The sequence below is a fragment of the Chlamydotis macqueenii genome, chromosome 18 (assembly GCF_036417535.1).
Source record: "Chlamydotis macqueenii isolate bChlMac1 chromosome 18, bChlMac1.mat, whole genome shotgun sequence".
NCBI classification, from domain to species: Eukaryota; Metazoa; Chordata; class Aves; order Otidiformes; family Otididae; genus Chlamydotis; species Chlamydotis macqueenii.
The window spans coordinates 4,055,497-4,082,037 of NC_141573.1; the positions used below are offsets into that span (position 1 = coordinate 4,055,497).

General features: G+C 39.1%; 1 protein-coding gene across 2 annotated transcripts in view; it reads left to right on the forward strand.

The window, feature by feature from the left end:
* The first annotated feature begins 8,086 nt into the window (after positions 1 to 8,086).
* Positions 8,087 to 26,541, forward strand: part of SMURF2 (SMAD specific E3 ubiquitin protein ligase 2) — a 67,042-nt gene continuing 48,587 nt past the window's right edge. For both annotated transcript variants that reach the window (XR_015260575.1, XM_086762589.1), the window contains exon 1: positions 8,087 to 8,696. Coding sequence is in view for 1 of the 2 variants with exons in the window: in XM_086762589.1 (XP_086618715.1) it covers positions 8,645 to 8,696 (52 nt within the window). In the remaining variant the exon portion in view is untranslated. The remainder of the gene's footprint in view (positions 8,697 to 26,541) is intronic.

Here is a 26,541-nt window from a genome sequence, read left to right on the forward strand (position 1 = left end):
CAACCAACTGTGTATTAGACTCAAATTGGACTATAATGTCTTTGTAGCAATATAATCCAAATGTTTGCTAAATTTGTAGCAACCAGACTGTGCAAGGCACTTTGCAGAACAAACGGCACACAACATTTGCTCAAAACCCCCAGATATTGCAGTCAGTGACTGAGTACATACGCGTATATGGGCTAGATGTGTCTGCTTGCAGGATTACATCTGATTGCAGAACCAAGACCTCATATCTTTTATTAGACACATTGCCCCTGAATTCTACCGCTAAAAAGAAAAGAAAAAAACCCACCTTTCCTCCAGTTCTATTTTAAAGGGTTTCAAGAGTGGAATAAAAGAATGATTCAAGACACATGGTGACAGATTTTGCTTTAGGTTACTTTTAGCACTTCACTAGACCCACTAACCTACTTAAATGTCTGTGCTGTTCTTGTCTGGCATGCAACCTTGCTTTATAATTTTTAGGATGAAATAATTTTAGAGAGAACTTTATCTTAGATCCTCTCAAATTGATTTCACAGTGGACTTGTGGGTGACTCTGTTAAAAGAAAGCACAAAAAAAAGCTACTACAGATGGTGGGTGGGTTAGGTATTTCTGCAGTTCAGAAAGCGCTTGGAATGGGACCAAAAAAAAGAGAGGGATTGTTGTGTTCATTGAACCTACAAATACTTTTGTGTCATGATTGATCTTATTTATAGATTTAATTTTCATGTAGCATGTTTATAAACGTCTACAGATTTGTTAATGGAAAACAAAGCAGCATGCTTCCAAAGCTGGTCAGCCTGGGCTCTCCTCAGTAATTCACAAAACTGTGAGTACATGCGGTATGTGCATTTTAAGACAGCTCATTCTGAATCTTAGTGGTTGCTTTCCCATGGCAGAAAATAATAATCTTGTAAGGTTAATATAGCTTTTTTTTGGTCTTTGAACCTTGCAGATTCAATTACCCATAGAAGTACACAATACTGCTATAATTTGATAAATCTCCTGGAATTAGTCTTGTCTCCTGAATGGAAGTCTTTGGAAGCAACTTGTATGAGACACATGGAGAAACTTCCACTTGCTTGAAGAAACACAGAAAATCAGAACTACCAGGTGAGGGCTGGTTTAAGTGGTTTACACTGCCTCAAGGTTCTTGCTTTCTCTGCCAGCGTTAGGCAGGCAGAGGGATTTGTTGCCAGCCTTGTTGCCTGTCTGTATCAGTATTTGTGTCTCATAGCCACAGTCCCTGCACAGACTGGAGTGGGATAAATTGGGCCTCTTGAAAACCTCATCTTAACCCCTGATGTGTGGAGTTTGGTGAAGCTAGAAGCATGAGGTTTTAAACCCTGAATATCTAAATACGTAACAATGGCCAGTGAGAACAAGCTAATTATGCCACAGTATTGAGGCTTATTAGATAATGTTCTAGGGGTTTTTGGGAGTCAGGAAAACGTCTTTGCTCTCCTAGGCAGACCAAGAGACGGATTTAACATGGCAGCTACCTTCCAATGTATCACTGTTGATCAACAGTGTCTGAGGAGTGAATTTATAGCAGCAGGACTGAGTCAGCTTCTGGCATCGCTGTCAGTGGCACCCTGCTCTCAGCATAATTAAGATTCAAGGAGACTTACAATATATGAGATTTTACAGCTCATCTTTTGCAGACAACAGAATTGTTATTTCAAATTGATGCTGGGCCACAAGGGATAAGAAAGATTAGAGAAGGTTTGGTATTCCTTTAGTGACTAAATAATACGGCTTGGTTGAAAACAGTGCTGTGTGTCAACTCTCTTAAATAGTTGTTTGGCCTGACAGCCTTCCTAATAACACTTCATTTGTCTAAGCTGCATACCACTGGGACAAATACACACTGTGTCAAGTTGAATCAGACAATATCCGGAGACAGATGTTGTAGTACAGTAGTAAAGTAAATTCTTGTTACATGTCACTCAGAGGAGACTGTTTCTAACTGCCTTATTCTGTAAGGTCTTTTATGAACCTATTTATATCAGCCAAATAAATCTAAGGATGAGATTCTACTGTTGCTTCATTCACAAAGCAACATGAGAAAGTCCTGCAGAGCAGTTGCACGAGGGAACATGTGGTTCTTCAGGAAACCTTAGTAATCTCAGTTGGAATACTGAGCATGTAGCTCTCAGAGCACTTGACAAAGCCAGTCGTCCAAGAATCTGGTCAAGAAATTGTATTATCAACAGTATTTTATAGATAAAGTAGTGGATATCATGGAAGAACAAAGGCAGTATTTTTCAGAAAGAGACCTTCTTTTTGGCCCAGGACTTTTGAAGACCTAGTTTGTACTTTGAGTCAGCATTTCCATCTATTCTGAAAGTTAGGCAAATCAGGGCAAGTATTTTGGGCCTAAGATACTTCACTATGCTTAAAGACTGAAGCTAGGCTCTGCCCTTTGTGCTGGCCTGTTAAAAATGCTCTGCAAAGCTTGTCATTGGGTTGTGAGACATTGTACATCCAACAGCACTGACCTGAGCTAGACAATGGGTCTGGGGCTGGAACATGGGTGTAAATCTCCATTTATTTTCCCAAGTGCCAGGACATGGTTTTTTTTTTACAATAGATTTACCTCTCAGAAAGTTAATTTTAACCTCTGGATAGTGATAAAATGCAATGCATCTAATTATTCCGTGTTAAATGCCTGTCTCTTTAAAATCTGCCTTTTTTCTTCTTCTTCTTATAAAGTTGCATTAGGATAGTGCTGTCCTGCAGGACAAGATGAGGAATAACATGGCTAAAGAACTGCATGGAATATCTGTGCATCAGTTACTAATCTGTTCTGGATGGATGGACTTAGAAGTTATCTTAGTGACTAACCACTGGAAAATCCTGTGATATGGGAGCTCATGCATTTTTTTGTAGCCACAGCTGCAGTCATTTCCCTTCAGAGACACATCATTTCCCCAAGACACATCCTGTCTCAGAGGGCTATGGTGTCTGCTGCTCCAAGCTTCTGTCCCCTTTTTCAGTAGCCAGCATATGGGTGGAGATTTCCTTCCGAGTTTCTTCTCCTGAAAAGCTTCATCTCAAGCTCCAGCTTGAGAAATGGATTGAATCTTGACCTCTTGCACAAACATTGTCGCTGCATGCCAAAGGGAGTCTTAGCGAGAACCAGAGCCCCTGTCTAGACATGTTTGTTCATCATATAACTCTGATAGGTATGGCTTCCATTGCTGGGTTAACTCTCTTTGTCTCTGAGTAGTAACTGTGCCAGAGTGAAACCAGGTATTTAAGCATGTGCATCTGAATACTTTAATGTCGTTTGTTCAGTTCACCAGCAATGCAAACAAATGCTCCAGTCTCATAATTTTCCTAATCTGCAAAGGGAAATAAGGAATCTTGCACACAGTGAAACTCTCTATTCCTGAAATGCAGAAGGCTTTATACACGACTTCAGGAGGGCTTGATCCTTTTGTATAGAAGAGCGGCAGGGAAGGTAACAGCCTCATGGAGGACAGAATTCTGTTCAGAAACAGGACAAAAATGTGATGGATCTGCAATGAATTTAGGAAGTACTTTTGCTACAGTAAAAAGCTATGACCAGATCAGAGGAGGAAAACCTGTGCCAAAGAGGGAGACTAGGAGAATGATGCCCATTGCAAGCAAAGATGTTGATGCAGCTGGTCAAGGCTGCTAATCTAGTCTAATGACTAGGTTTTACTGACTAGTGTGTTGGGACATCAACTTAGATAAGGCCTACTTGTTATTAGGCACTGTTTTAACATGAGAAGAGGAAGTCCTTGCTTTCAAGACCCTTGGTGTTAATGGTGGAAATTGGCTTGGGACAGACAGTACATGCTAGTGAAAAGTACATGGCAGGGAAACAAACTAAGGCATCTTTACAATGAAGTTTTGCAAAGTGATAAATAGGAATGCTTTGAAAGGGAATGAGTTAATCAGGCAAATTAAGAAAGAGGCAGGGAACATTGCTGGTATAAATCATTTTTCATTATTTCTTTTTTTTTTCATTATCTTTTTTTTTTGCCAGCACTAACAAAGCTTTACCAAAAAAAAAAAAAAAGAAAAATATTGACGTGATAAGAAAGGGAACAGATGTGTAAATATTTCAAATTTATTTCTCTTCAGATGAAATTGGACCTGGCAAATTTAAATCTTAATGGCGTTGCCTAGGTGTGTACTGCTGCAACACTTTTCTTCTCAGAACTACACCATTAGGTGACAAAACCAGGCATTTAGCATTAACAGTTGCACATACAACGGAAATACATCATAGAGAGAAAGGAAATGGAGGTGTAATTCTCTCCTGATCACCTCTGTCTTTAACTCCATGATCTCCAGGGTTGGTGCCTGTAATTAATCCAGGACAAGTGCTGGGATACTGAGTAATGGAAGACTAGTAGAAAGAAATATAATCTAGATTTTTAAATATCTTTTTTTTTTTTTAAAGTGTGTCAGGAAAACACTGTTTTAACCTTTTAATTTACTCACAAAAGTTTAACAATAGGGGCAGGACTCTTGCTTTTTTGATAATCATCACAGAAACTGGAGAAAAATGTGATATAACACCAGCCAGCTCTCATTACTGCTGAAGGAATGTGGTGTGATTAAACCTCTATACAGAAAGAAATGGAATGTAATTCTTACATGTTGATTTGTTTTGAACACATACCACATGCTGAGGAATGAGTTTCCAGTGTACTCTTCCGTTTCTAAAGCTGGAGAGGACCTCACCTCCAAAAAATTAACAACTGTCCTCTTCTGAAAATGAACACTATTTCATTGAAGACATTTGTTCACATTTCCCAGTGTCCAAAACCACTAAATCCTTTGAGAAATATCTGTGAATGCAAAGCCTTCTTTTTCTTCCTATTGGGAAATTCAAGAAATCAAAGCCCTTTTTTGTTCAGTCATAGAACAAAATTTCTAAATACTTCTTCAAATGTTTCATTATTACAATACCAAGTATTAAATTGTTTTGTCCTTATGGACTCCTCTACGACTCTGTTGGTGTCTCAAGGATGCCTGAACTTGCCCTGTTTCTATACATTTCCTACAGCCCTTGAGATTGTGCCTCAGTTGCCAACTTCTGGCTGAAGAACACCGGATGGGTCTCCCTCCGGAGTCCAGCAGCAAGGCTGTCATCCAAGAAGTGAGCTGCGGGGTGATGCAAGGCACTCCCTTCCCTCTGGATCTGAGCTAGCTACCTCATCTTGAAAGGATTTGTTGCTCAATGATATCAGCCTAGAGTGAAACACGGATCACTTGTCAGCAGTTAATGGTGACATTTGGTTGCTTACCTCACAAGATCAGCACTGTAAAGCATGAAAATGGAACGGCATAAAGACAAAATTTACTGAAAACTGTTGGCTCCTAAAACCTACAGCAGGAACAGTGAGATATCTGTTGCATTAATCTGAGAACATTTCGAAAACATGGGGGATAGCACTGGCACAAGAAACTCCGGATCATAACATTCGTGTGGAATTCTTTTGTTGGAAAAGTAGCACTTCCAGTCATCAGGTACCGTCAGTATCTTTGCTCTGTTGGCGCTCTGCGAGGCTTCCTGACCTCTGCTCCCTGTAGATCTTGCACAGATCCCTCACAGAGCTGCTCCTCTTAAATTCTGCTTGGCAATTCTACTCAGTGAAGGGGAGTAATGAATAAAAATCCTGATTTCCCGACAGAATTAGGAGATAGGATGTGACAGAAACATTTGTAAGACATCCAAGGTACAGTCATTGTAATGCTTATACAAAGCCAGAAGGGAAGAAGGGAGCAGTTTGCATCTGGTGCATTTGTCTATCCAAGTGCAACCTGATCTAGGTCCTTTCTACCTGTGTTAGACAAGAGAGGACATAGTCCTGACCTAAATGGGATGCACACCATGCCTCCAGGTGCTAATGAGAGATAAAGCCCCTCTTCTCTCACTTTATTAAATATATACATTCTGTATAAGACGTTCTTAGGTGTCGCTGATGTGTAAAAAAGCTCAAGTCATGTAGGTTATTTAAAAATAAATAAGCACAATCAAATATTGCGCATATTTTAAAAAAACTGCACGGCAGTAGCAACAATCTTGCAGCCAGTGCATTTTATATAGTGACTCAAACGCACAAACTGTCAATTAATGCTCTAACACTTGCAATGTATCACAGTATTTTCACTGAAAGGTGAGCAGCCTGTCCAAAAGTCTTACAAAAATTTATAGTTCAGCAAGTTGCTTTCTGAAAAGCAGCATGAAACTAGTTATACTTCATGACCTTTAAAAAACACTTTTAATGAAAGCATTCAAATGCTCATAAACCTACTGGCTAATGAAATACTATATTTAATCCCAATATTTTTTTTAATATTGGCACTGTAATTAATGCCTGACACACTAGTTATCCATTAGAAAAAGATCATGTAGCAAAGAGTACTATGTTTAACATAACCTTAAATACTTCTGTCAAATTATAGCAGAATTATTGAATGCTGGATCCGGAGTGCACCGCAAGACCCCAGAAACAAATAATCATTGCACGTTAGGAAAAATCTAGAGTAACCTAGAAATACATTGAGTTTGTGAAAAGTGGCTTTATATTTTGTTTTTCTACTTAGTTCAGCAGTGGCCAGGTAATGTTGCAATATTTGCAAACCATCAGCCATTGGCTTTATATAGTTGGTTTTAGAAAAGGATAATGACCTGGCTATGTGAATTTGCAACAGTTTGAGATTTTAATAGTATGACCTTCAATTATTTAGGCTGATTTTTCTTTTCTTTTCTTTTCTTTTTTTTTTTTTTTTTTAATGCAGGAATCAGGACACCTGGAATGTCTTCGAGGTGTGTGTGAATTTATGTAACTATTACAAAGTAACTTTTTAACCGTTCCAGTGCAGCATGTATGCCATAAAATCAGCAGATATATTGTGTCTGTGTTTTGTAGTGAATTAAGTGTAGACCTGTTTCAAATTATCTTTGCTTGAAATAGTGGCTAGGCAACGAATTGGCATTTTCTCCTGTGCTTTATGTTGTAAATAAATGTTCATTTCTAACACTTGCTAGCTTTGTGCTAAACAGGCAATTGCACGGGCAACAGACACAGTCCTGTGCGAGGAAGCGATCCCAAGACTCCTCTGCTCCCAGGGGAAGTGACATTCGAACAGCAGCGACACCACAGCAGTAAGCATTGAAAATTTCCACCTGGAAGAACCGGATGCTTAAGACACACTTTAGAAGGAAGGAGATGTGAGTCTGTACATACCTGGTACGATGAGGGGTCTCATTTAAGGGACTACTTGCAAGACCTTCAGTGGGGAAGAAAATCCGTTCTTCATCCCAGATTTGATTTAACAAGGCCGAAGCCCTGAACTCTGTCAAGATGGGACCACTCTAGACACGCTTATAGTTCAGTCCTCTGTGTGTAACTTCAGAAAGTAAACCTCCTGGGCTGTGCAGAAGGTACGTTATAAACTCTGTGAAGCGCAGGTCATCGTTTCATCTCACGTTTGGATCCTGATCTGTGACTTCTCATACGATAACACTTCACAGGTTGCCACAGCAGGAAGAAGCCAGTGCAGTGACACAACCAAATGACCTGGGTGTAAAACACACAGAATATTTAGTAAGGTTGTTAGTAAGAATAGGTGTGTGGTTTACTAGTTCAGTCTTCTAAGGTAAACTTTACTGTGGCAACCTTCGTGGCTTTTCTGGGAGCTCTGTCCACCCTTGGGAGGCCCCTTCGGCCCTGCCAAAAGCTGCAGCGTGGGGCTCCCCTCATGCGTGTGGCAGTGCTGGGTAAACTCTGGGAACAGTCACCTTTCCTCTGGGATGGGTGTTAAATTAGGCCACATGGCATGGATGCAAGGCATTTTAGTTTTTTTTTTATTACTGAGAATGGCAGTTCGCAGAACTGGGCTGCCGATTCCTACAAAGTGCAGATAAGCAGCAAATCAGTCCAAAGTTTAGCAGTTTCCATGGCCGGCCTGTCACACCCTATCCATGGAAATGCCACCCTGGATCAGCAGCACTCCTGAGTGTGACTACACACACTTCTGCCTGCCTTCGAGTTCTCACCCATATGGTCTTTTCCCATTTGTACCTTTGATTCTCCTGTGCTAATCCACAACTTCACTGCCGCCTTTCTTCCCGTCTCCCGCTCCCCTCCTCTCAGCCATGGCAATCCCACCTCCGTCCTTCCCGACCCCCCAGCTCTCCTGAGCAGGACCCCAGGCATTGACGCCACCTGATGCGGTTCCCCCCCTCAGCATTCCCGGGCAGACCCGAGGCGGGGCGGGCTCCCCCGGGGGCAGGCCGGGCCGGGCCAGGGGAGGGAAAAGGAGGGGAGGCGGGCGGCCGTCTGTCCGACCGCCGTACGGCTCCGTCCCCGGCTTTGTTGTGCTCGCCGCCCGGGCGAGGGGGCGGGGAAGCGGAGGGAAGGGAAGCGGGGAAGGCGGCCGCCTCTCCTCCGCCTCCTCCTCGGCCCCGGCCCTGCTCATGGCGACGCTGGGCACATCCGGGCTTCTTCTCCTCCTCCTCCTCCTCCTCCTCCTCCGGCGGCCGCCGCTGCCCTGAGCGCCCAGCCCGACTCCATTAGCGCCTCCCCTCCCCCCCCGTCTCCCTTCCCGGACCCAGAGGCAGGGGGAGCCCCGGGCAAGGCAGCGCCGAGCCCGCGGAGCGCCGGGGACATGTCCAACCAAGGGGCCCGGCGGAACGGGCCCGTCAAGCTGCGACTGACAGGTGAGGCTGAGCGGGCGGGCTGCGGCGGGGCCTCCCTCCGGCGGCGGGGCTGGTCGGGCGCCGGCCGGGCAGCGGGGAGGGAAGGGAAGGAAGGGACGGAGGAAGCGAACAGCAGCGGGGTCTCGGGGAGCGCGAAGCCCGGGGGAGAGCGGGGCGAGGAGAGCCCGGCTGGAGGGGCGGGAGCGGGCTCCCTCCGTGGTGTCTTTGAGGTTGAACCTGGGGCTCCCTCAGGCCTCGGGAGGAGAGCGAGGGGGAAGGAGGGAAGGAGACGGTGAGCTCTTCCCTCGCCTCCCTGCCCCGCCGCGGGGTCCGCGCCTCCGGAACAACATCCCTTTGCGGGCTCCGGGGCGGGGGTGCCGCCCGGCCCGGCTCGGCTCGGCCTGGCCTGGCCCGGGCCCCCGGCAGCCCTCCGGGGGTCTCCAGGCCCGGGGGAGCCGGCCGGGGTTGGCTTCAGGCACTGGGCACCTTCTCCTCTTTCTCAGCAACCCCCACTTTGGTTTTTTTCGCTTCGTCTTCTCAGTGTAAACTCGAAAGAAACTGTCACACTCTTTGTTTTGATCTCTTTGTTTGTTGTTTTTTTTTTGTTTGTTTTGGTTTTTTAAACTTCCTCAGTTAAGATTGTACACAGTTCGTTTGATAAAGTGCCTTATGCTGCCCTCTTTCAGAAGACCACTTGACCTCTGATATTTTAAAATATTATTAAAACTGTTCACCTGTATGCTGGAAAGGAAAATAAATTGGTTTTAAATCCTTAAAAGTATGGTATTTTCTGTATAAGAACCCAAGCAAATAGATCTAGAAAAAAAAAATCTTGTAAGTTCTGCTAGAGCTTTCTTAAAAAAAAAATACAAATTTTAAGGAAAAGAGCTAGTTCAAAGTTTTGTAAGTCCTCCAGCAGATAAACGATATTTTATATTCTAAAGTGTGAATGCATGAAGGTAAACGTTTTGAAAATAATAGATGTAATTACTGTAAATACTCTTCATATAGTGTATTTAACCAGCTTACAAAACAAGTGTGTTCAAAAATACTAAAAGAGTTGATATATTTACATTAGGTGCATGAGAAGTATTTCCAGTTTAATGTCTATTAAAGAGAGGAGTTTTTCATACTTATTTTTCAAAGTATGTTATTTTTACAGGGAAAGTAAAATGTATCTGCTTGTGTTTTACTTTGGAAATACTTGGACTAAATTTGTAATCTAGTTTTCATGGAGATTTGTGAGTGTCTATACACTTAGAAATAAAACTCTTAAAATAAGCATAGCTGGGACTGATCCATGAAACAGTGCTGCCTTGTTTTTACAGAGTGTTTTGTAGCTTTCTCTTCAGGTTATTGCTTTATTGTTGCAGTGCTTTAATACTTTTTTTTTCCTGAGCAGTGAGTGCTCAGACTTGCTTATATTTGAAACATTGAAAATGGTCTGTAGCTTTATGTAAAAGCAGGGAAAACATTGCTTAGGGAGTTGTCTTTTTCACCTTTGGATTTTGAGTTCTATTTTGTTTCATATTTAGTAAGGCTTAAACATACAATGAAATTGTGTCTGTGACAATATAAATATGTTATGGGGAGTGTGACTGAGAGCAAGAAATAGGCAGTAGTTCTAGTTTTAGTTGTTCCATCAGTCCTCAAAAGGAGCAGGTACAATCTTAAGGAATGTTTCTGAGTTTTTTTGTCATCCTATATTTTAGGAAGGGAATACGCAGAGCACAGGAGGCAGGCAAAATTGTCTTTCTAGGGACTAATGCAGGGTTAGCGGCTCTTGCAGTTGCTGAGTACCAGCTCAATTACTTGGAAGTGTATGTGAAACATTGGCCTATTTTTCGAGTTAAAAAGGCTTGAGGTATTTTATGCTTTAGCTAATCGTGAGTTGTTTCACATAAGGTCATTTGTTGTAAGGAAGCTTTACATGTTGAAGAAAAACATTCAACTTTATTAATTCAGCTGACATGTTGTCAGTTCTTGCCTAGGAATAGTTTTAAGTGTTCTGCGTGGTTTTGATTACCCTTTTTGATTGGAAAAGCAGTTTGAGGGCTCTTGAATTCTAAAACTGTTTGGAATTAAAAGAATCTGTATATCCAGTGTTTTTAAAAGTTTATTCTCAAACTGACAAATGCTATTTAATATTAATTTTCTTTGGCTGTATGAAACTAGCAGTCTTCTGTTTTGGCTTGAATATTTATAGGATTAATTCTGCAATTATTTTATAATGCTTATCTTTTCTGTTCATTATCTCTGAATTAGATGGTATAGATTAAAAAATGGATTTCAAGAACTGGATTCAATTAGCAGTTTTTCAGGACATAAACATTAAAGGTTTAGATGGAAAACATTGTTTTGACTGACTGGATAAATGACAGGGTAATGTTTGATGTGAGTCCAAGAACTGATCTGGAGCTAGTGCCCAACTTCTCAGTCCATCTTGAGGAGCCAAATAAAATATTTAACCTAGGCCTCATTTTGCAAAAAAAAAAAAAAAGTTGATTCTTTGTTAGGACCTTAAGAAAGTTCTGAGAAATGTTTGGCATACCTTTACACTAAGTGTTTAACAGTTTATTTAGGTCTGGGTTCCATAACAGAGGAAAAACCACAGCGGTGGCATACTTCTAGTAAGTTTTTATTTAGTTTACAGTGCATCTGTGTTATATGTTTCTTATAAAAGGTTATTCTTTTGCTTGTAGGTTTAGTTGTCTGTCGTAAATGTCACTTGATTCTTTAGTGATATGTATGTCGATGCATTTTGTACAATCTTGAGCTAGAAAATCGCTGAATAATTGTTAAAATCCAAAGATTATGCCTTCTGATGATACTTCACTTCTAGTATGAGGTGTAAATGCTTGTTTCTGATTAAAATGTAGAGAATGTAATTTAAGTTAGTGAATGTCTAGAATTGCACTAGTCTTCTCCAAAATTTATCTTAGCAGCTTGTAATAACATTATCCAAGGAAGCTGTAATGTAAGGAAGGGTCCTTCAGCTCTTACATTTTTGCCACCATTTTATCTAGTCCTATCCTGAGTACATCTGAGTCCTACAAAAGCTGCAAGTGCAGTCATCTTCTTCCATTTCTACTGTGATTTTTTTTTTTTGTGTTGTGTTGAACTTGTGGATTTGTAAATAGTGTGCTCAGACAGAATGTACTATTTCTTCCATGCCCAGTGTTGAATTGCATGATCTCATATTCTTCAAAACTGAGAGATGACCATTGCTTTCAGTTGCTCAGTAAATATTTTATGTCCTAACCTGTGAATTATCTAATGTTAAAACAATTACATTTGACTGCTTTCATTTATGGTATCAATGACAATTATCTGAATTAAGTCCATAGGGCTGTTTTTGACAAGCAGAAAGATATTTCTTAAAATTTGAAGTCTGCAAAACTACATGGGAACGAGAATATACTGAGTTGAATAAAGGTTAGTGCATAAATTTATTTAGTTCATGTGTTATAGCTAGCATTTGTGACAGAATAGTTCACTAGATACTTAGCCGCAAAGCACAGTTACACTGTATTGTAAAAAGTGGAAATAAATATCCCATGGATAAAACTGGAATGAGCTGGAAGAGTTTTGTTGGTAAAGAATCAGAGGTAGGCCTGAAGAGCTGTTAGATCTGGTTTTCCTCCTCCTTACTGTAGGCTTTCAGGTTTCCTGGCAGAGTTTACTAATTGGGAAAATAAAAGCACTGGATCTTGAGTTGTAGAAAATGGACAGCATCTCATCTTCTGATGTCCTGCTGATTTTACTGTCTGTTCGTTCCTTACAGTACAAAGGTGGTACTGTACTGTAAGGGTATAGTGTTGAAGGAAGAAAGTGCTACTTTTTTTTAATCAGTTCATAGAAACTCTTGTGATGCTAATAATATTTCTTGAGAAAGACGGGGTATTTAAAAGAAGCCAGAATATTCTTGAGTTTTGCAAAACAACATGCAATCTCCAAACCTGTTTTTTGCAGTTGGTAAGTCTAACAGTTAAATTAATACAATAAAAAACAGTGGTTAACCTAAGTCCTCAATTCTCATTGGTGGTGTTGGAAGCAAGAGTGAAGTTTATGGATAGCAGACCCTCATTGTAGGAACAGCATTACTGATTGACTGATAGAGTCAGTCATGTTTTTAAGTAGCAAGGCTATGGTTTCATAATTGACTCAAATCATAGTGCAATTTTAGGTCAGTAAAATCTGAGTGCTGTTTCTTTTTTCGCTTTGTAGTCCCTGGCTTCACTTTTCTGGGCCCTCCCTTGCGTTAAGTCCAGCAACTGTGTAGCTGTGTGATGAGCTGAAAGCTAATCCTACAAAGGAAAAAATAGTTTTTTTGCACTGAAGGAGAGGGATGCTCATGAGAAGATGAAAAGAGGGCAGAACTGCCAATTTTACCAGCAGCCTGTAGTTATACAGGCTTTGGCCAACAGCAGAACAATGGGATTACTTCATGTAAGGTGTATTTGACTTAATGACACATGACTTACCAAAAACTAGTACTTAAGAAATCAGAATCAATAAATTACATAGTAGGTGGATTCAACTGGTGCAGTCATAACACAGTCAATAGGCATGTGTCTGATCAGATCATATAGGGATTGATGGATGCTTAGCTCTCAATATTTTCATCAAAGTATGAAGTGTGTGTGTATATATATACTTTTTATATGTACAGTATATAGTTACAGATATTTATATACATATAAATCAGTTGTGGGTCACACACAGGCACCAAAGAATTGTAATAAACAACTGAACAGCTGTATGGAGCAGTCTCAACTGTTTGTTTCAACACGATCATCTTGTATGACAAAGTTTCATTCGTCTGGTATAAAATTAAGTATCTGTGTTCAAGGATACTTAATTAATTAAAAGGATACGTAATGGGGTATCGTGGCAAGGAAAACAAAGATCAGAAAGGATTTCGGGGAATAAATTGTAGTAAGAAAACAGTTCTACGGGAGCTCCAGTTAAAACAGCAAAAAGGCCCAGTATTCACCTTTGGCTATAGAGTTGGGAAAGCGTCAGGAGGAGCTAGCAGAGGATTTATGTATGTAGGTAACATTTGGGACATATGTAAATGTATGGGAAATCTGCAGGCATTCCTAATGTTAATGTTTAAAAAAATAAAGCTGTTGGCAGCAAAAAAAAAACCAAAATAGATATCCTAGGAGTGGAAAAATAGCAAGTAATATTTAGAATTGTACTTTTCAGCTACATTTAAAGAGTTTAAGCTGTCCTGTTTGTTAGCATAGCTGAACCTAGCTGAGTGACTCAGCTTGTGGTGATAAGTTATTTTCTATTTTCTTTTTTGGTTTTTAATCACACTGATCAGGCTCCAGATGAAGACATTTTGTCTTTGTGTCCTTAAGGTGAATGAGTTGATCCCTATAAGAAGACAGCTTTTAATGTTTTGTTCTGTTCTATCTCGTGGCCTTTGAAGTGTGTCCTTGGTTTGCCATCTTCCTTAAAATGACGTCTCACCATTGGGCCAGACCTTTCCTTGTGGGTGTTTTGAAAAGCTGGATAACTTTTCTTCCCTCCTCTCATCACAGTAATGAGATGACTTGGCTTAATGGCACGAGTATGTTACTACGCAGGCTGTTACGTGCATGCTTTAATAAATAAAATGTAAATGCTCATGACACGTGCAATGTCTGAGATCATTTCAGTGACTTCTGATGAGTGCTAAAGATCAATCTCAATAATGTTAGTGCATGTAAAAGCAGCTACTGTTTGTGTCTGCTATTAGCAGGGCATGTTTCCTATTTGGGAAAGAGGATCAAAATCTTGAGGGACATTTGGCAATAAATAGCATATTTAAGGAAACAAGCTATTGACTTTTTCTTGCTACTTAAACTTTAAATACTTTCTATGAAAGCATAGATAAGAATGCTTGTAACTTTAAAGAAATCTTCGTCTGCAGATAACAAAGCTCAAGACAAAATTGGCTAAGCATTATTATCTGAGTTTAAGTGGGAGACTGATACAGAATCGAGAACAGACATGCTCAAGATCATAAAAAGGATAAACCAGGTAAAGCTGAGATTTAGAGCCACTATCTTTTGACTTTCTGCCCATGGACATTGTTTCTCTTGAGTTTAAATCCACAGAAAAAATAGTTCTGCTTTGGGCTTTCTGAGACTATGCATTTGAGGTGATTCAGGTTCAGCTCGTCTCTTCTATACTTGTGTTGCACTATCAGCTGTATTGTAGCATCTTGCAGATTCTTGGCAATTACTTTTTTCCTACTTCAAAACCTCTAAAAGAGTTGTGGTTTTTTTTTTGGTTTTTTTTTTTTGCTGCTGCTCAAGCAAATTAGACTAGGTGGGCTGATACTTACAAAAGTGAGTAAAAGATGTTGCTTAGATGAAGTGTTATTCACATTTTCAAAATTCTGAAAGAAAAAGTAGCAGCATGTGAGTTTATATGGCTATATCCTGTTGTTAATTTTCTGGAATGACTCTTGGCTGGTAAGTAATACAACTTACAAGGATTGCTTTCTTGCAGAAAGGGAGAGTCACTCCAAACATTGCTTTGGTATTATCAGTGTAAAGTGGTTTAGTGTGTCCTTTCTGTAGTGAATTCATTCAAATTGTTTCACATATGCAGAGCATGTACAGATGATGTAATTTACAGGTCTCAGTAAATGCATGTACCCAGATTCTACCACTCATGCTTAAATTAACATGTGTGATGCCATCTTGCTGCAAACATTAGTGACAATGCCACAGTAAAGCTTTCCCACCTGCAGCACCATTTTTCAAGGTGCACACATCCCTCTGTTCCATCTTGTGCTGTCAGATGGGGTGGGCTGAGGAATATGTCCAAGTTAAAATCACCTTTTTCCTCTCATCCCCCTTTTTCTTTTTAACTGGGTGTAGAGGAGGACTGTTGTGGGTTGGCTTTTGTGTATGTGAGTGGTTGCTTAAGTCAGCCAGGTGTTTGCAGAACAGCGGGCTCTTTGTGGGATTGGGAGCGTATCCTGGCTGATCACATGAAATAGTTTTGAACAAGTGACATACACTAATTTTCATTCTGCCTTGACCCAGATTTTAATATTACTGATGGAGTTAAGTGGAGTCATAACTAATTATATCTCTAATGAGACTTATTTTAGCATACGTAACTATTTGATTTGGATTTTATATATAGATACATATATAAGTCCAATTATAGATGCAATTGTGCTTGTATTTAATTGAAGGTGAGAATCTGCATCAGTAATACTAGAGGCATTTTCTGAAACCTTGAGCCAACTTGGTGATTTCTTTATAATACAAAGAAAGACCAGGCTGTGCACTTGTAAAACAGCATATGGTCAAACTGCTGCTTTATGTGTATCGTAGCACGTAAAGACACTGAATGGAGTGTACTGAAGAAAAGTTTGCTGTTTCATTTTAGTAGAAGATAGTTTACTACCTTCTGCAGTCTTTTTTTTTTTTCATGGAAAACATGTAAATGTACTAAAATGAATCCTCTTTTATTCTTAGTGGAGGAAGAAAGATCTTCTCTGGGTTAGAGAACTTATAAACATGACTGGTTAAAAAAAAATAATCCTTAAATGTATGTAAAAGAACTAAACATGTCTGGATAAAATGCATAGAATTACATTAATGCTTAACTGCCTGGGATTAGAAATTCATAGCATTAACTGTGCCAAGTATTTAGGTGTCCTTACTACAAGTAATTCTTCAATTCAAATCTTAACATAAATTTTTCACCTTTTACTTTTCCAAAATGATTATTTTATAATGTGTATAAATATTTCTTTTAAGAGGAAAGCTCTCATCCACTATTTTCCCTTGGGGATTTATTAAAATAGTGGTTTATAGCTCTGTATAGAAGACTCTATGCAGGAGTAAATGAGCATTGTGCCTAGGTGTAGTAATATTAAGGTATCTCCTTTTTTTTTTTGTTTAGCAACAAAGTCCATACTTCTGTCTTAATTTGTAAAAAGTGATATCAGATGTGATACAGAAGCTTTATAAAGGTGGAGCTGGTGTAGGCAGGTGTGACTGGGAGGCAAAAGGACTCATTTGTAAAGTTGAAACAGGACAGAGTGGAGCAGAAGTGTTCAAGAGCAGGCCGGAGGAGCAGAGCTGACACAGAGATGTGAAAGGACTGGAAGAACACCAGGTTTTGTGTCACTTTATAGCAGAAGCAGAAAACAAATGTGTGTTCCTGTACTAAAACATACAGGAATCTCTCTCCTGTGTTTCATGCTGCTGATTACAGTATTGCCTTTAGCCAAGTAGTAATGATTGTATTTTCAGTGTGAAAATCTGAAGACACAAAGTGTTTCTCTTCCTCATGCTAATATTAATATATATATTTTAAGAGACACAAAATATGTGGTGTTAAGTACTCCATTTAAATGGACATAAAGGACTTGGCCCTGCCGTATGCTGGAGAGCACTTGCTCAGAATTACTAATTATGAGATGAAAAATGACTGGCTTCTTTAAGCCTGCAGTGTATGACACAGTAGTTGACCAAAATTTAAAGAAAGGCTATAATGCATGTTAAAGTGGAAATTCTCTAGGACTTTTATTTAGAGGATTCTAGTAGGAAGTTCAAAACTGTTTTGTACTGCTGTTCCAGAAGGTTCATGGTAATTTAAGCCTGTGAACAACTGTGAAATTTTAAGTGCCATCTTTCATAATTTCAAATGGGTCATATATGTGGCATTTCTACATATCTAACAGCAACTCTGGATGTTTGGTAAAGCACAAGGTGTTGGTGAACAGAATCTTCAAATGTATATATCACACATTATTATAATAAACTGTTGGTCAAGTATGGTTGTGTGGAAGGGGGAAAAACTGCTGTTGACCTATGTTCAAGCTAATTAATGCTGCTGCACAGGGGAAAAACTCCTATGTTCTTACAGAAGCAAATGCTTTCTGTAAGTTCAAGATGCCATGCAATAATTCCAGTTTGCCTTAAATAGCTGGATGTGTGCTTTTTGTCAAAAAGTTAAAAGGGTTTAAATCCCTGTGGTTGTACTTATGCAGGAGTGGCCAAGATTTATCCTGACGTTGTCATGTCATGTTACATTGCATCTCTTTTGTGAAAATCTTTTATACTTGCGATTTCTACTTAAGAATTGGGTTGAAGGATATTTCAAAATGTTGTTGGTTTCTGCTTTCATCTGCAACAGAGAAAGATGAGGCCTTTAAGGAAAAATTGACTTAAAGTAATTTTCAGTAGTAAGTATCTCGTGTCTGGCTTGTCATAAAATAAAATACTTGTGTAGTTTTCTCTGCTTTCCTTAAGCTATTCCTGCAATTCATAATGCTCTCCCAATACCTGTCTCACAAGGAGGTGGTAAAAGGATCTTAAAATTTCTGTAGTTCTGTCTACAAGGATAGACAATCAAGTCTTTGGTTCCCCTCCCTAACAGCAAGCAGTTGCTCTGCCTGGGGAGATACTATATATTTACATTTATCTATATCTCACTTGCTTCTGTGGCCAAGAGATCATGAAGAAATTTCTGTTCATTTGTGAAATCTGAATGTGGCATTGTGAATATGTGCCTCGGATTTCCTCATTACAATATTTATCATTTTGCCTGAAAGTTCCTTTCCTCTGGTGAATTGTTCATCCTGTAGAATAAGTCAGCTATTTCCTGTGTATCAGCATAATGTAACTTAATCTACTCCGAGTAGTACTTTGGACCCATTCAAAAGCTTTATAATTTTTATAAGTTTATTGACATTTAGAAACTTTACTCTGCACATTTAAACAGTTCTTCCTAGTGCGGTTCAAGACTAGAGATGGACTTGTTCTACACCCACTCTGTGTCATTGTGATGGAGTAGCAGTCAATTAAACAAAAAATTGTCCCTGATCAGCCAGACCCTTTTGAACGTTACATCCGTGCTTCAGCAGCATGGTGAGTAGGAGCACTGGTTCCTGCAGTTGCTTCTACTCCATGCAGTTTGAACACAATTTTCAATTGCTTTGTCTGAACATCTTTGCTTTTTTTTTTGCTGTCAGTTGAATTTATAACTATGGTTGAACTTGAAATATCAAGTTGGAGCTCTTAATACCAACTATAGTTGGCGCTTCCCATTGTAAGATTGTATTTTCAGTTGCTGTTAAGCAGCCTGCTAACACTGAAATTTTTCATGCTGAGTAGCTAAAATCGGGCTGAATTTATTTCAGGAAGATTCTGTTAATTTTAGTCTCCTTGAAACTGGTTGAATTTTATGTTGCACTTTTGTGAATCCTTTATTCCTGGGCAGGAACACCATCAAACAAGGATGTGGTAAAAGGCAGATGTCTCCGTATCAGCCAAGTAAGAAGTGGTGCATGGTTTAACAAATGGCTGGCACGGGAGTTGATCTCATCCTGTTAATGCTAAACTCTGGCGGTGCACGCCCGGTGTGAAGAGAGGCATTAACTAGAATGCAGAGAGTTCAAAAGTTTGATGAGGGTGGAGAAGAAGGGGAGTGACCTGGAACAAGGAACTCCCCATGACAAATGGGCGGGTGGTGGAGACCGATTTTGGCAGGACAAGGCTCTGGGAGTCTTTTGGTGCCCAGAGCCTAGTGTAGTAGCAATGACCGTGACACAGGGGCAGCTGGGATTCTCATGTTTCCAAACTTCTTAACACTTGGCTTTTGTAACCAGTGAATGCTGTTCCTGCGTGTCCAATGTTATTGTTGATGATGTGAGTGTATTACTTACAAGAAGTTGTCATCTACAGCAGAGGCACCTTATAAGAACTTAACATGTATAACAAATGCAAAGAATGTAAGCGGTTACAGTTGGATAGAGGACAATTTTAAAAACAAACAGGAAAAAACACCCACCCCCAACCCCAGCGTCTCTCCCATCTGCGACATGTTCATCACCTTGATCCTGTATAGAAGTAGTTGGGAAATTAAGAGCTGGCTTCGAAGTGGCTGTGATTCATAACATAATTCTAAGAAAAGCTTGCAGATAAGATCAGCATTACTCCTTTCGTGTGGAACAAAATGAATTCTTCAGCTTCTAGCAAACTTTAAAAAACTTAAAAAAAAAAAAAACCCCACAAAAATCCTTACTTCTAAGAAATGATATGATGTCTTCGTCGCTTCATTAATGCTACTATTCTCTTCCTTTAAAAGAGTCAGAAGACTTTCTGTTAAATAATATGTGATAAAAATTGAGTTCTAGAGTTTTTGATGTTTCCTTAGCTGATTTATACGACATCTGTTCACAAAGGTTTTGGAGTTAGAATTAATGTTTATTTATTTTGGGTTTTTTAAGATAAGGGCTATCTGCTGTCGGTGAGGTAGCTGCATGAAAGATTTGACCTTTTTTAGTTAGAGTCGATATAAATGTGTTAAATATCAAATGGACAGAGCTATGGCAGTCATCATTTGTGTACTCTGATGGATATTGCACTGTACGTAAAGATTTCTCTATAGAGGAGGGAGGTCCTCTCATTTTATACAGTTTGTCACTACCAGATTTGTACAGGAACAGCTCACTGTGCTATGGATTGATAGAATATAGTGTGCTTTCTTTATACCGAGTTGCCTCTTTGATCTTCACTCTATATATTAAACACACACACATAGATGAGTTTCCAAAGAGTTTACACAGTGAAGAAACAAATCGGGAATTACATATAGTGGGCAGGTGTATCTCCAGCAAGAGAAAGGCATCCTGTTCTATTTGAAGTCTCTTTTAGAGGCCTATTCAGAAAATGGCTGTATATAGGCAAAGCGAGGAGAAGTTATGAGAGTGCTATCAGATGTAGGAGTTGTTTTTTTTTTTTTTTTTTTTAGTCAACTAAAAATAAATGAACTGATACAATGTGAAACTGCAAGGTTTCATTTTAAGTAAACTTACATTTAATATTGTCTAACCATGAAGAAAAGTGGACTTTAAAAACTGTTTTCATATTTATACAGTGTTACTCCATGATGCTTAACAGTGCTTCTCTTCCCCCCTCCCTGTTTAATTGATACAAGGCTGAAATGAAGTCTGCTCCTATGAGAACATCTTTGCCAAAAAGCTGCTTGTTTCCACACCTGCTTGAGCTTTGGGCAATTATAACGCTATTAAATACTTGATTTTTTTCATCTGATCCTCTCTTTGATTATTTGAGGTCTGTGAGAGCCCTAACTACTTCCCAGGGAGTTGTTCAGGAGCCCCTGTGATGTTACTGTCTTGAACTTTCCAGAGCTAGAGGTCTGTTTCTTTTTTGGATACACTACATGCATCACACTTGTGCTGAAATAAATATCTGTTTATCAGTGTAATAGTGAGTTGTCAGAGTTTAAGAGGTGAGCTGTATCTTTGTTGTTTTAAAAGCATTAACTTAACTGTACTCTATTCTTTAGCTATTTTCCATCAGATGTGGTGTTAACAGTATTTTATGGAATACTTTTTTCTAACAAGATTTTTTGGTTATTTGCACACATACGCATTTTTGGGGTTTTTTGAAGGACATGCTTTCTTCATTGTATTTGGCTGTGTTTTTAACTTTTTAATTGAAATATTTACAATAGTTATTTTTGTTATAGTGAACTGTTTTATTGTTTCAGAAGCGAATGAATCATATATTCTGGGTTATTTTTTCCTGGCAAATATTTTTCTTTAATGATTACTCAGGGCTAGCTTAAATTGTACAGATGAATAATACTTGAAATACAGTATCTGAGTCATCATTTCAAATGTTACAATGAAAAACCTTGTGAAAATATATATATAGGTCTTTCTCCTTTTGTTTGCAGGAACAATGGCTTTACTGGCTATGTAGCTGTTGTAGGGCAGTTAAATAATACTGCTTCTCAATTCTGTTATTCTGACTGCATTTCCATTTCCTAAAATCCCAAGATTTTGTTCTACTTCTCAAGTTCCTTTCCTCTGTCCCACCTGGAACAGGTACTGGCTCTGCAGCTGAGGTTGCAGCAGGCGGTTCCAGATTTGTAGCCCCTTTGCAAGGACAGACTGGTTGCAGTAGATGAGCACTTACTGGGGTGGGGTGGGGAAAGGATGTTCTGCAAATCCCCAAAGTTGCTCTGATTGCGCGTGAGGCGCGCCCCTCACGTAACTGCATCATAGCGATCTTCTCACATAGGTTTGCTACATCGCTGTCAGCCGCTCTAAACTGTTTTTTCCCTGCACCCTTAAATTTGTTTCACTTCCTCTTGTTTTAGGAACTTGCTACAACATTTCTCATTCATACCATGTGTTAGCAATGCTGTTTGTGCCCTTTCCTGCAGTCTTCCCTGTAACTAGAAGCAATCTGTGCTACTTACAGCATAAACAATCTCCAGCTCTTTAGTGTGTGGAGTTTGTGCTTTTGATTTCTCTTACTTATTTTACAATCCCCCCCGCCCCCCATGCCCCCTGTCTGAAACCAGTCAAGGCATCATCCCGTTTTGAATGTTGGATGGATATTGCTGTAAACAAGGACATTAGTGAGGATCCTCTGCTAGTCTACCAATAGGCAAATACAGTTAAATTTAATTGTGGCAAAGGATCGAGCAGAAGATAACCATAGGGTGGTGTGGAACCTGCTCCCAGTAAATGGCCTTTGTATTTTGAATCACAGTTTCTGACTGGCTCTCCAAGTAGTCCCAGGTGGAAGAGTCCAGGTGTGCTTCCTCGACTGCTCAGCAGGAATTAACAAAGCCAGATTTGACTGCTAGAGATGAGTAAGCAGCTCCACAGCTCCCTGAAATGGAAAAGATGAGAGGAATGTAAATACTCCATATTTTTTGTTAACGGAGTGGATGTGTTCTCATATTTTTGTTGATTATACTGAATTTTAAAATACTTGGGAGAGCAGAAGTATCAAAAGAGCATCTAATGTGTGGGTATGCGTTACTGCAAACACAGTGAGCTTTTTAAAGTGCAGCAGGAATTCTGGGCAGTGTATAAAGCCTAAGAAGAGCAAGTCTACTTTTTTTGCATCCGTATAACTGATTTATGCAGAGTTCTGGTAGATTTTGTTTAGGAGTGAAAATGTCATACACAGATTTTTATTTATTTATTTAAAAAATATGTTTCTTAGATTCTTTGTAGGTAGGTTTAAAAAAACAAACAAAATAACCAAAACAAAAAAAAAAAAAACCCTACATATTTTCTCTGTTGCCCCAACCCTTTTAAGCTGCTGTCCAGACAAATATTTGTAAACAGAAAGTAATGCAATTTCTTTTGCATGCACAAAGCCCTGGGGAAAATGAGGAAATGTTTTAGTGTGTGTGAGGCGTTTAATACTTCGTTTTGCTCTGATTTATCTTTCAAAGAGCTGTGAAGGCCTGCCTAAAAAACTAGAATACACTCCCTGTGAGCTTATATTACCTTTGTTTAAAATAGTCAGACCTCTGCTGCCGAAACTCAGGAATTCATGGACAGAATGACTAGAACAGCAAATATGACTTCAAAAAAATGTGGTTATTGGATAAACTGGTATGAGCCCAGCTGCTGTGGATAAATTGATTTTGCTGTTGCTTTAAATCTATGATGTGTTGGTATTTTGGCAGAGTAAGAAAAACAAGGATATTAGAAAGTAATTTACTGCACTGGGATTAGTAAAGAGTGTTCTGTTTCTATGACTGGGGCAGAACAGGATGGTTTAGATGTGTCTGATAAACAGGACGAGGTCTAGTCTGACAGCTGGCAACAATAGCTTTTGCTCAAAGTCAGGTGTACTAAATTAGCAAATCTATTACAAGGATACAGGAGAAATCTCTCAGAAGACAGCCTTGTAGGCAGAAGTGTTGCCAAATGGGAAATGATTCATCGTCTCTGAATGGGATGAGCACTGAGCAGAAGCAGTTTAAACCTCAGACTGCTTTGGCTCATAAACCACCAAATATGCGATTAACACTTTATCTTCTCCAATCCTGTGTTTTTTATAGTCTCCTGAATAGCAATCTATATTTAGGATCAAAATCTATGAGACTCGTTTGCTCTAATTTCTCTGTTTGAACATGTTTAGGTACTTTTTTGACTTTTAGCTAAATTGTAGAACGTTTGCGTGCATCCTAAAAGCACTCCCATCTTGTGACCCTTTGGCAGTATCGCCCTGAAGTGAGGACTGTTACGTGTCTGGAATGCAAGCATGACACGAGTGACGTTGGCAGAACTTGGAGAACTGACTTAGTGTAGTTTATTTGCTTATGTTTAGTGAAAATACATGATTAGCTGGAGATGTAGTTTAATGTAGAGTGCCTGTTCCAGGGCAGTCTCTGCATTTTGATTTTTAGTATTTTAAAAACTAGTATCTATTTAACTTTGACAGTGCCATTCATAGTCTACAATGCATGAAGATAAACAGGAAATATATTTGTGAATTCTTAAATTTAGTTAATAATCAATGCAGAAGGGAGGCACAGTTTACAAAGCTGGTTGCAGGAATGTAAAGGGGGAAAAGGCACCCTCGTTGGTCCTTCTTTATTCATATAGCTGATCAGAGTTTTAGCATGTCTCTAGTCTTGTTTTATTTAATATAAACTGTTGTATTGGCTCCGAGATATGTAGATGATAGAGAAACAAGGAATTAGGTTATTGGAAGGTGATTCGTATTAAATAATTTAGATGTCAGAAGATCATTGTGAGAGGAAAAATTATTTTAATTGGTAAGTTAATATATTGTTTAGCAAAAATTATATTTCAGGTGGGCCTGGGACAGCACTTAATTAGGAGTTGAGATATCCAAGGAGCAGTATGCCTAGGAAATAAACGTAAAGATTCCTATGGAAAACTGCGTCTGGCATCCTCACTCTTAGCTTGCACATGCAACCATATATGAAATGGTAGAAATCACAACTTATATTTAGTATAATACTTTATGACTGGAACTGCAAGACGCTGAAGGTTTCTAGAGTGAAGGGCACCAGAGTAAATGAGAGTTTTCCATTTCTGTGTCCCCTCAAAATCCACTCAGACCTTCTGAAGCTCATAATTGCCTTTTGAGATCAATGGAAATACTTGCCTGCTTTTTAGGTTTGAAAGCCATTCTGCCTTTGTAGATGCCTAGTAATAAAATATCCTCTAGCTTCTTGGAAATATCTTCCTGGATTTTTATTGATAGAAGTGTTGAGTCACAGTGTTAAACTTTACACGTTAGTGTAATCAGCTTTACACTCCTTTCAGTCTCACCTGCTTCCCATTATCTTTTTTACTCTTCACTCTCTACTGCTTATTATCTTGTGCCATGTGCTTCTCTTTCTAAAAAAAAAAAAATGTCTTTTCACTGCTTGAATATTGCATCTTCCCAAAAGGTTTCTGAAATTGTAGTTTAAATTGCATGGTAAGCTTTTTTTGGGGCAAGATTCTGTATTTTCATATATTGGTGAGCTTTCTTTAAAAACCCTTTTATATTATTTCTTGCAGTAGTACTGATTTGACTAAGTAATTTAAGAACTTCTGTAAAAAAAAAAAAGCAAAACAAGAAAAATGGGAATTTAATATAAGTTGCTTTATTTTTGTTGAAATAAATAGGATTGCTCATCCAGTTAGCTCATCTCTGTTTAACAGCAGCAGCTTCTCAAACTGTTTGGATTTGATCTGTAGAACACATCTGTTTACACAGAGAAACTAAACTGAATCTGTTCTTATTAAAGGACTGCTGTAATTTAACTAACTCAGTTTATAAATTGTATAGTCTATTGATATAATTATCTCTTGGAGATGAGGCTTCATGGTTATCTGATGGGGGGACTGAGGTACACGAGAATTTTAATAATGTATGAATGGTGGTGATGTCTTGGTTTTCTGTGTGTGCTTGCTTTAAGCAGCTGGTGTTTTCCTCACTTCTATGGCGTTATATTTCTACAGGCAGAGACAGAATTACATAATCAGAGGCATAAGCTTAGTAACCAGGTAAAGGTGTATACGTAGTCCACACATCTTTCTGCTGATCTGTTTGTTTTGGCGGAAGCCAAGGTGTGAAGTTCCAGAGAGAGGCAGTTTCCAGAGTTGAAAGCACTCCACTAAAAACAATCTTCCCAAAAAAAAGTAAATACAGGGACATCGTGCCTGAATATTTCACCTGTATTAAATGAGGAAGAGGCAGGATCCACATATTATCAGGGAGACAGATCAGGATCTGTGTGTGAAGTTGTGGATATTGATGGTAATGCAGGAGGATGTAAAGAGTGCGCTCCTCATCTGTGTTCCTCCGTATAATGGGATTTGGGTACATCAGGTGTTGTAGTAAAACAAAATTGTGCTGAACTAGAGTTTAGATCAAGGGTGGATGCTGGAGATAGTATCTAAGTAATGATCCTTGTGAACTCTTTAACACTAAGTTTTATTTATTAGGGAATTTTTTTTAAGTGCTCAAATATTTCAAGTTATGCATTTGAAATGCTAGAATTTACCTTTTTTTCCTCCCCTAACAAAAGTTGTCATCTTAGCTGTTGTCATGTTTTAGGAACTGTTTCTTACAAAGCAGCTGACAATCCTTTTGTTAGTCTTGATAACCTCTTCCCAGAAAAGCCCCAGCAGTAGCAGTGTCCCCCTAGGATCATGTCTGTAGCGGAGACAGAATTTTGAGACTTCCTGTTTAAATCAAGTGTGTAACTGTGTCCGGACAGAGACAGCAGCGGTCCTGCAGTCTGGAAAGCTGCTGATATCTACAATTCCTGATACCCAGGAGTCTGGGATAGTTGTAGGTGCCTCTTCTCTGAAGCCTTTTTTTTTTTAATTGAGAGCATTTTTCTCTGGTAATTAGACAATGAAATTCTGTTGTTGTTGCCTCTACTATAGATCTTTCAGAGGGTGGAGAGTTTTACTGCAGTGAAACAAATCCGAGGGCTCTGCTTCTTGTTAGCATGTTTTTTTTCCCCCAGCACATTTTCAGAGGTGCATGAAATACATCAGACAGAATAGAGCTATAATTTGTTTCTTGTGTTA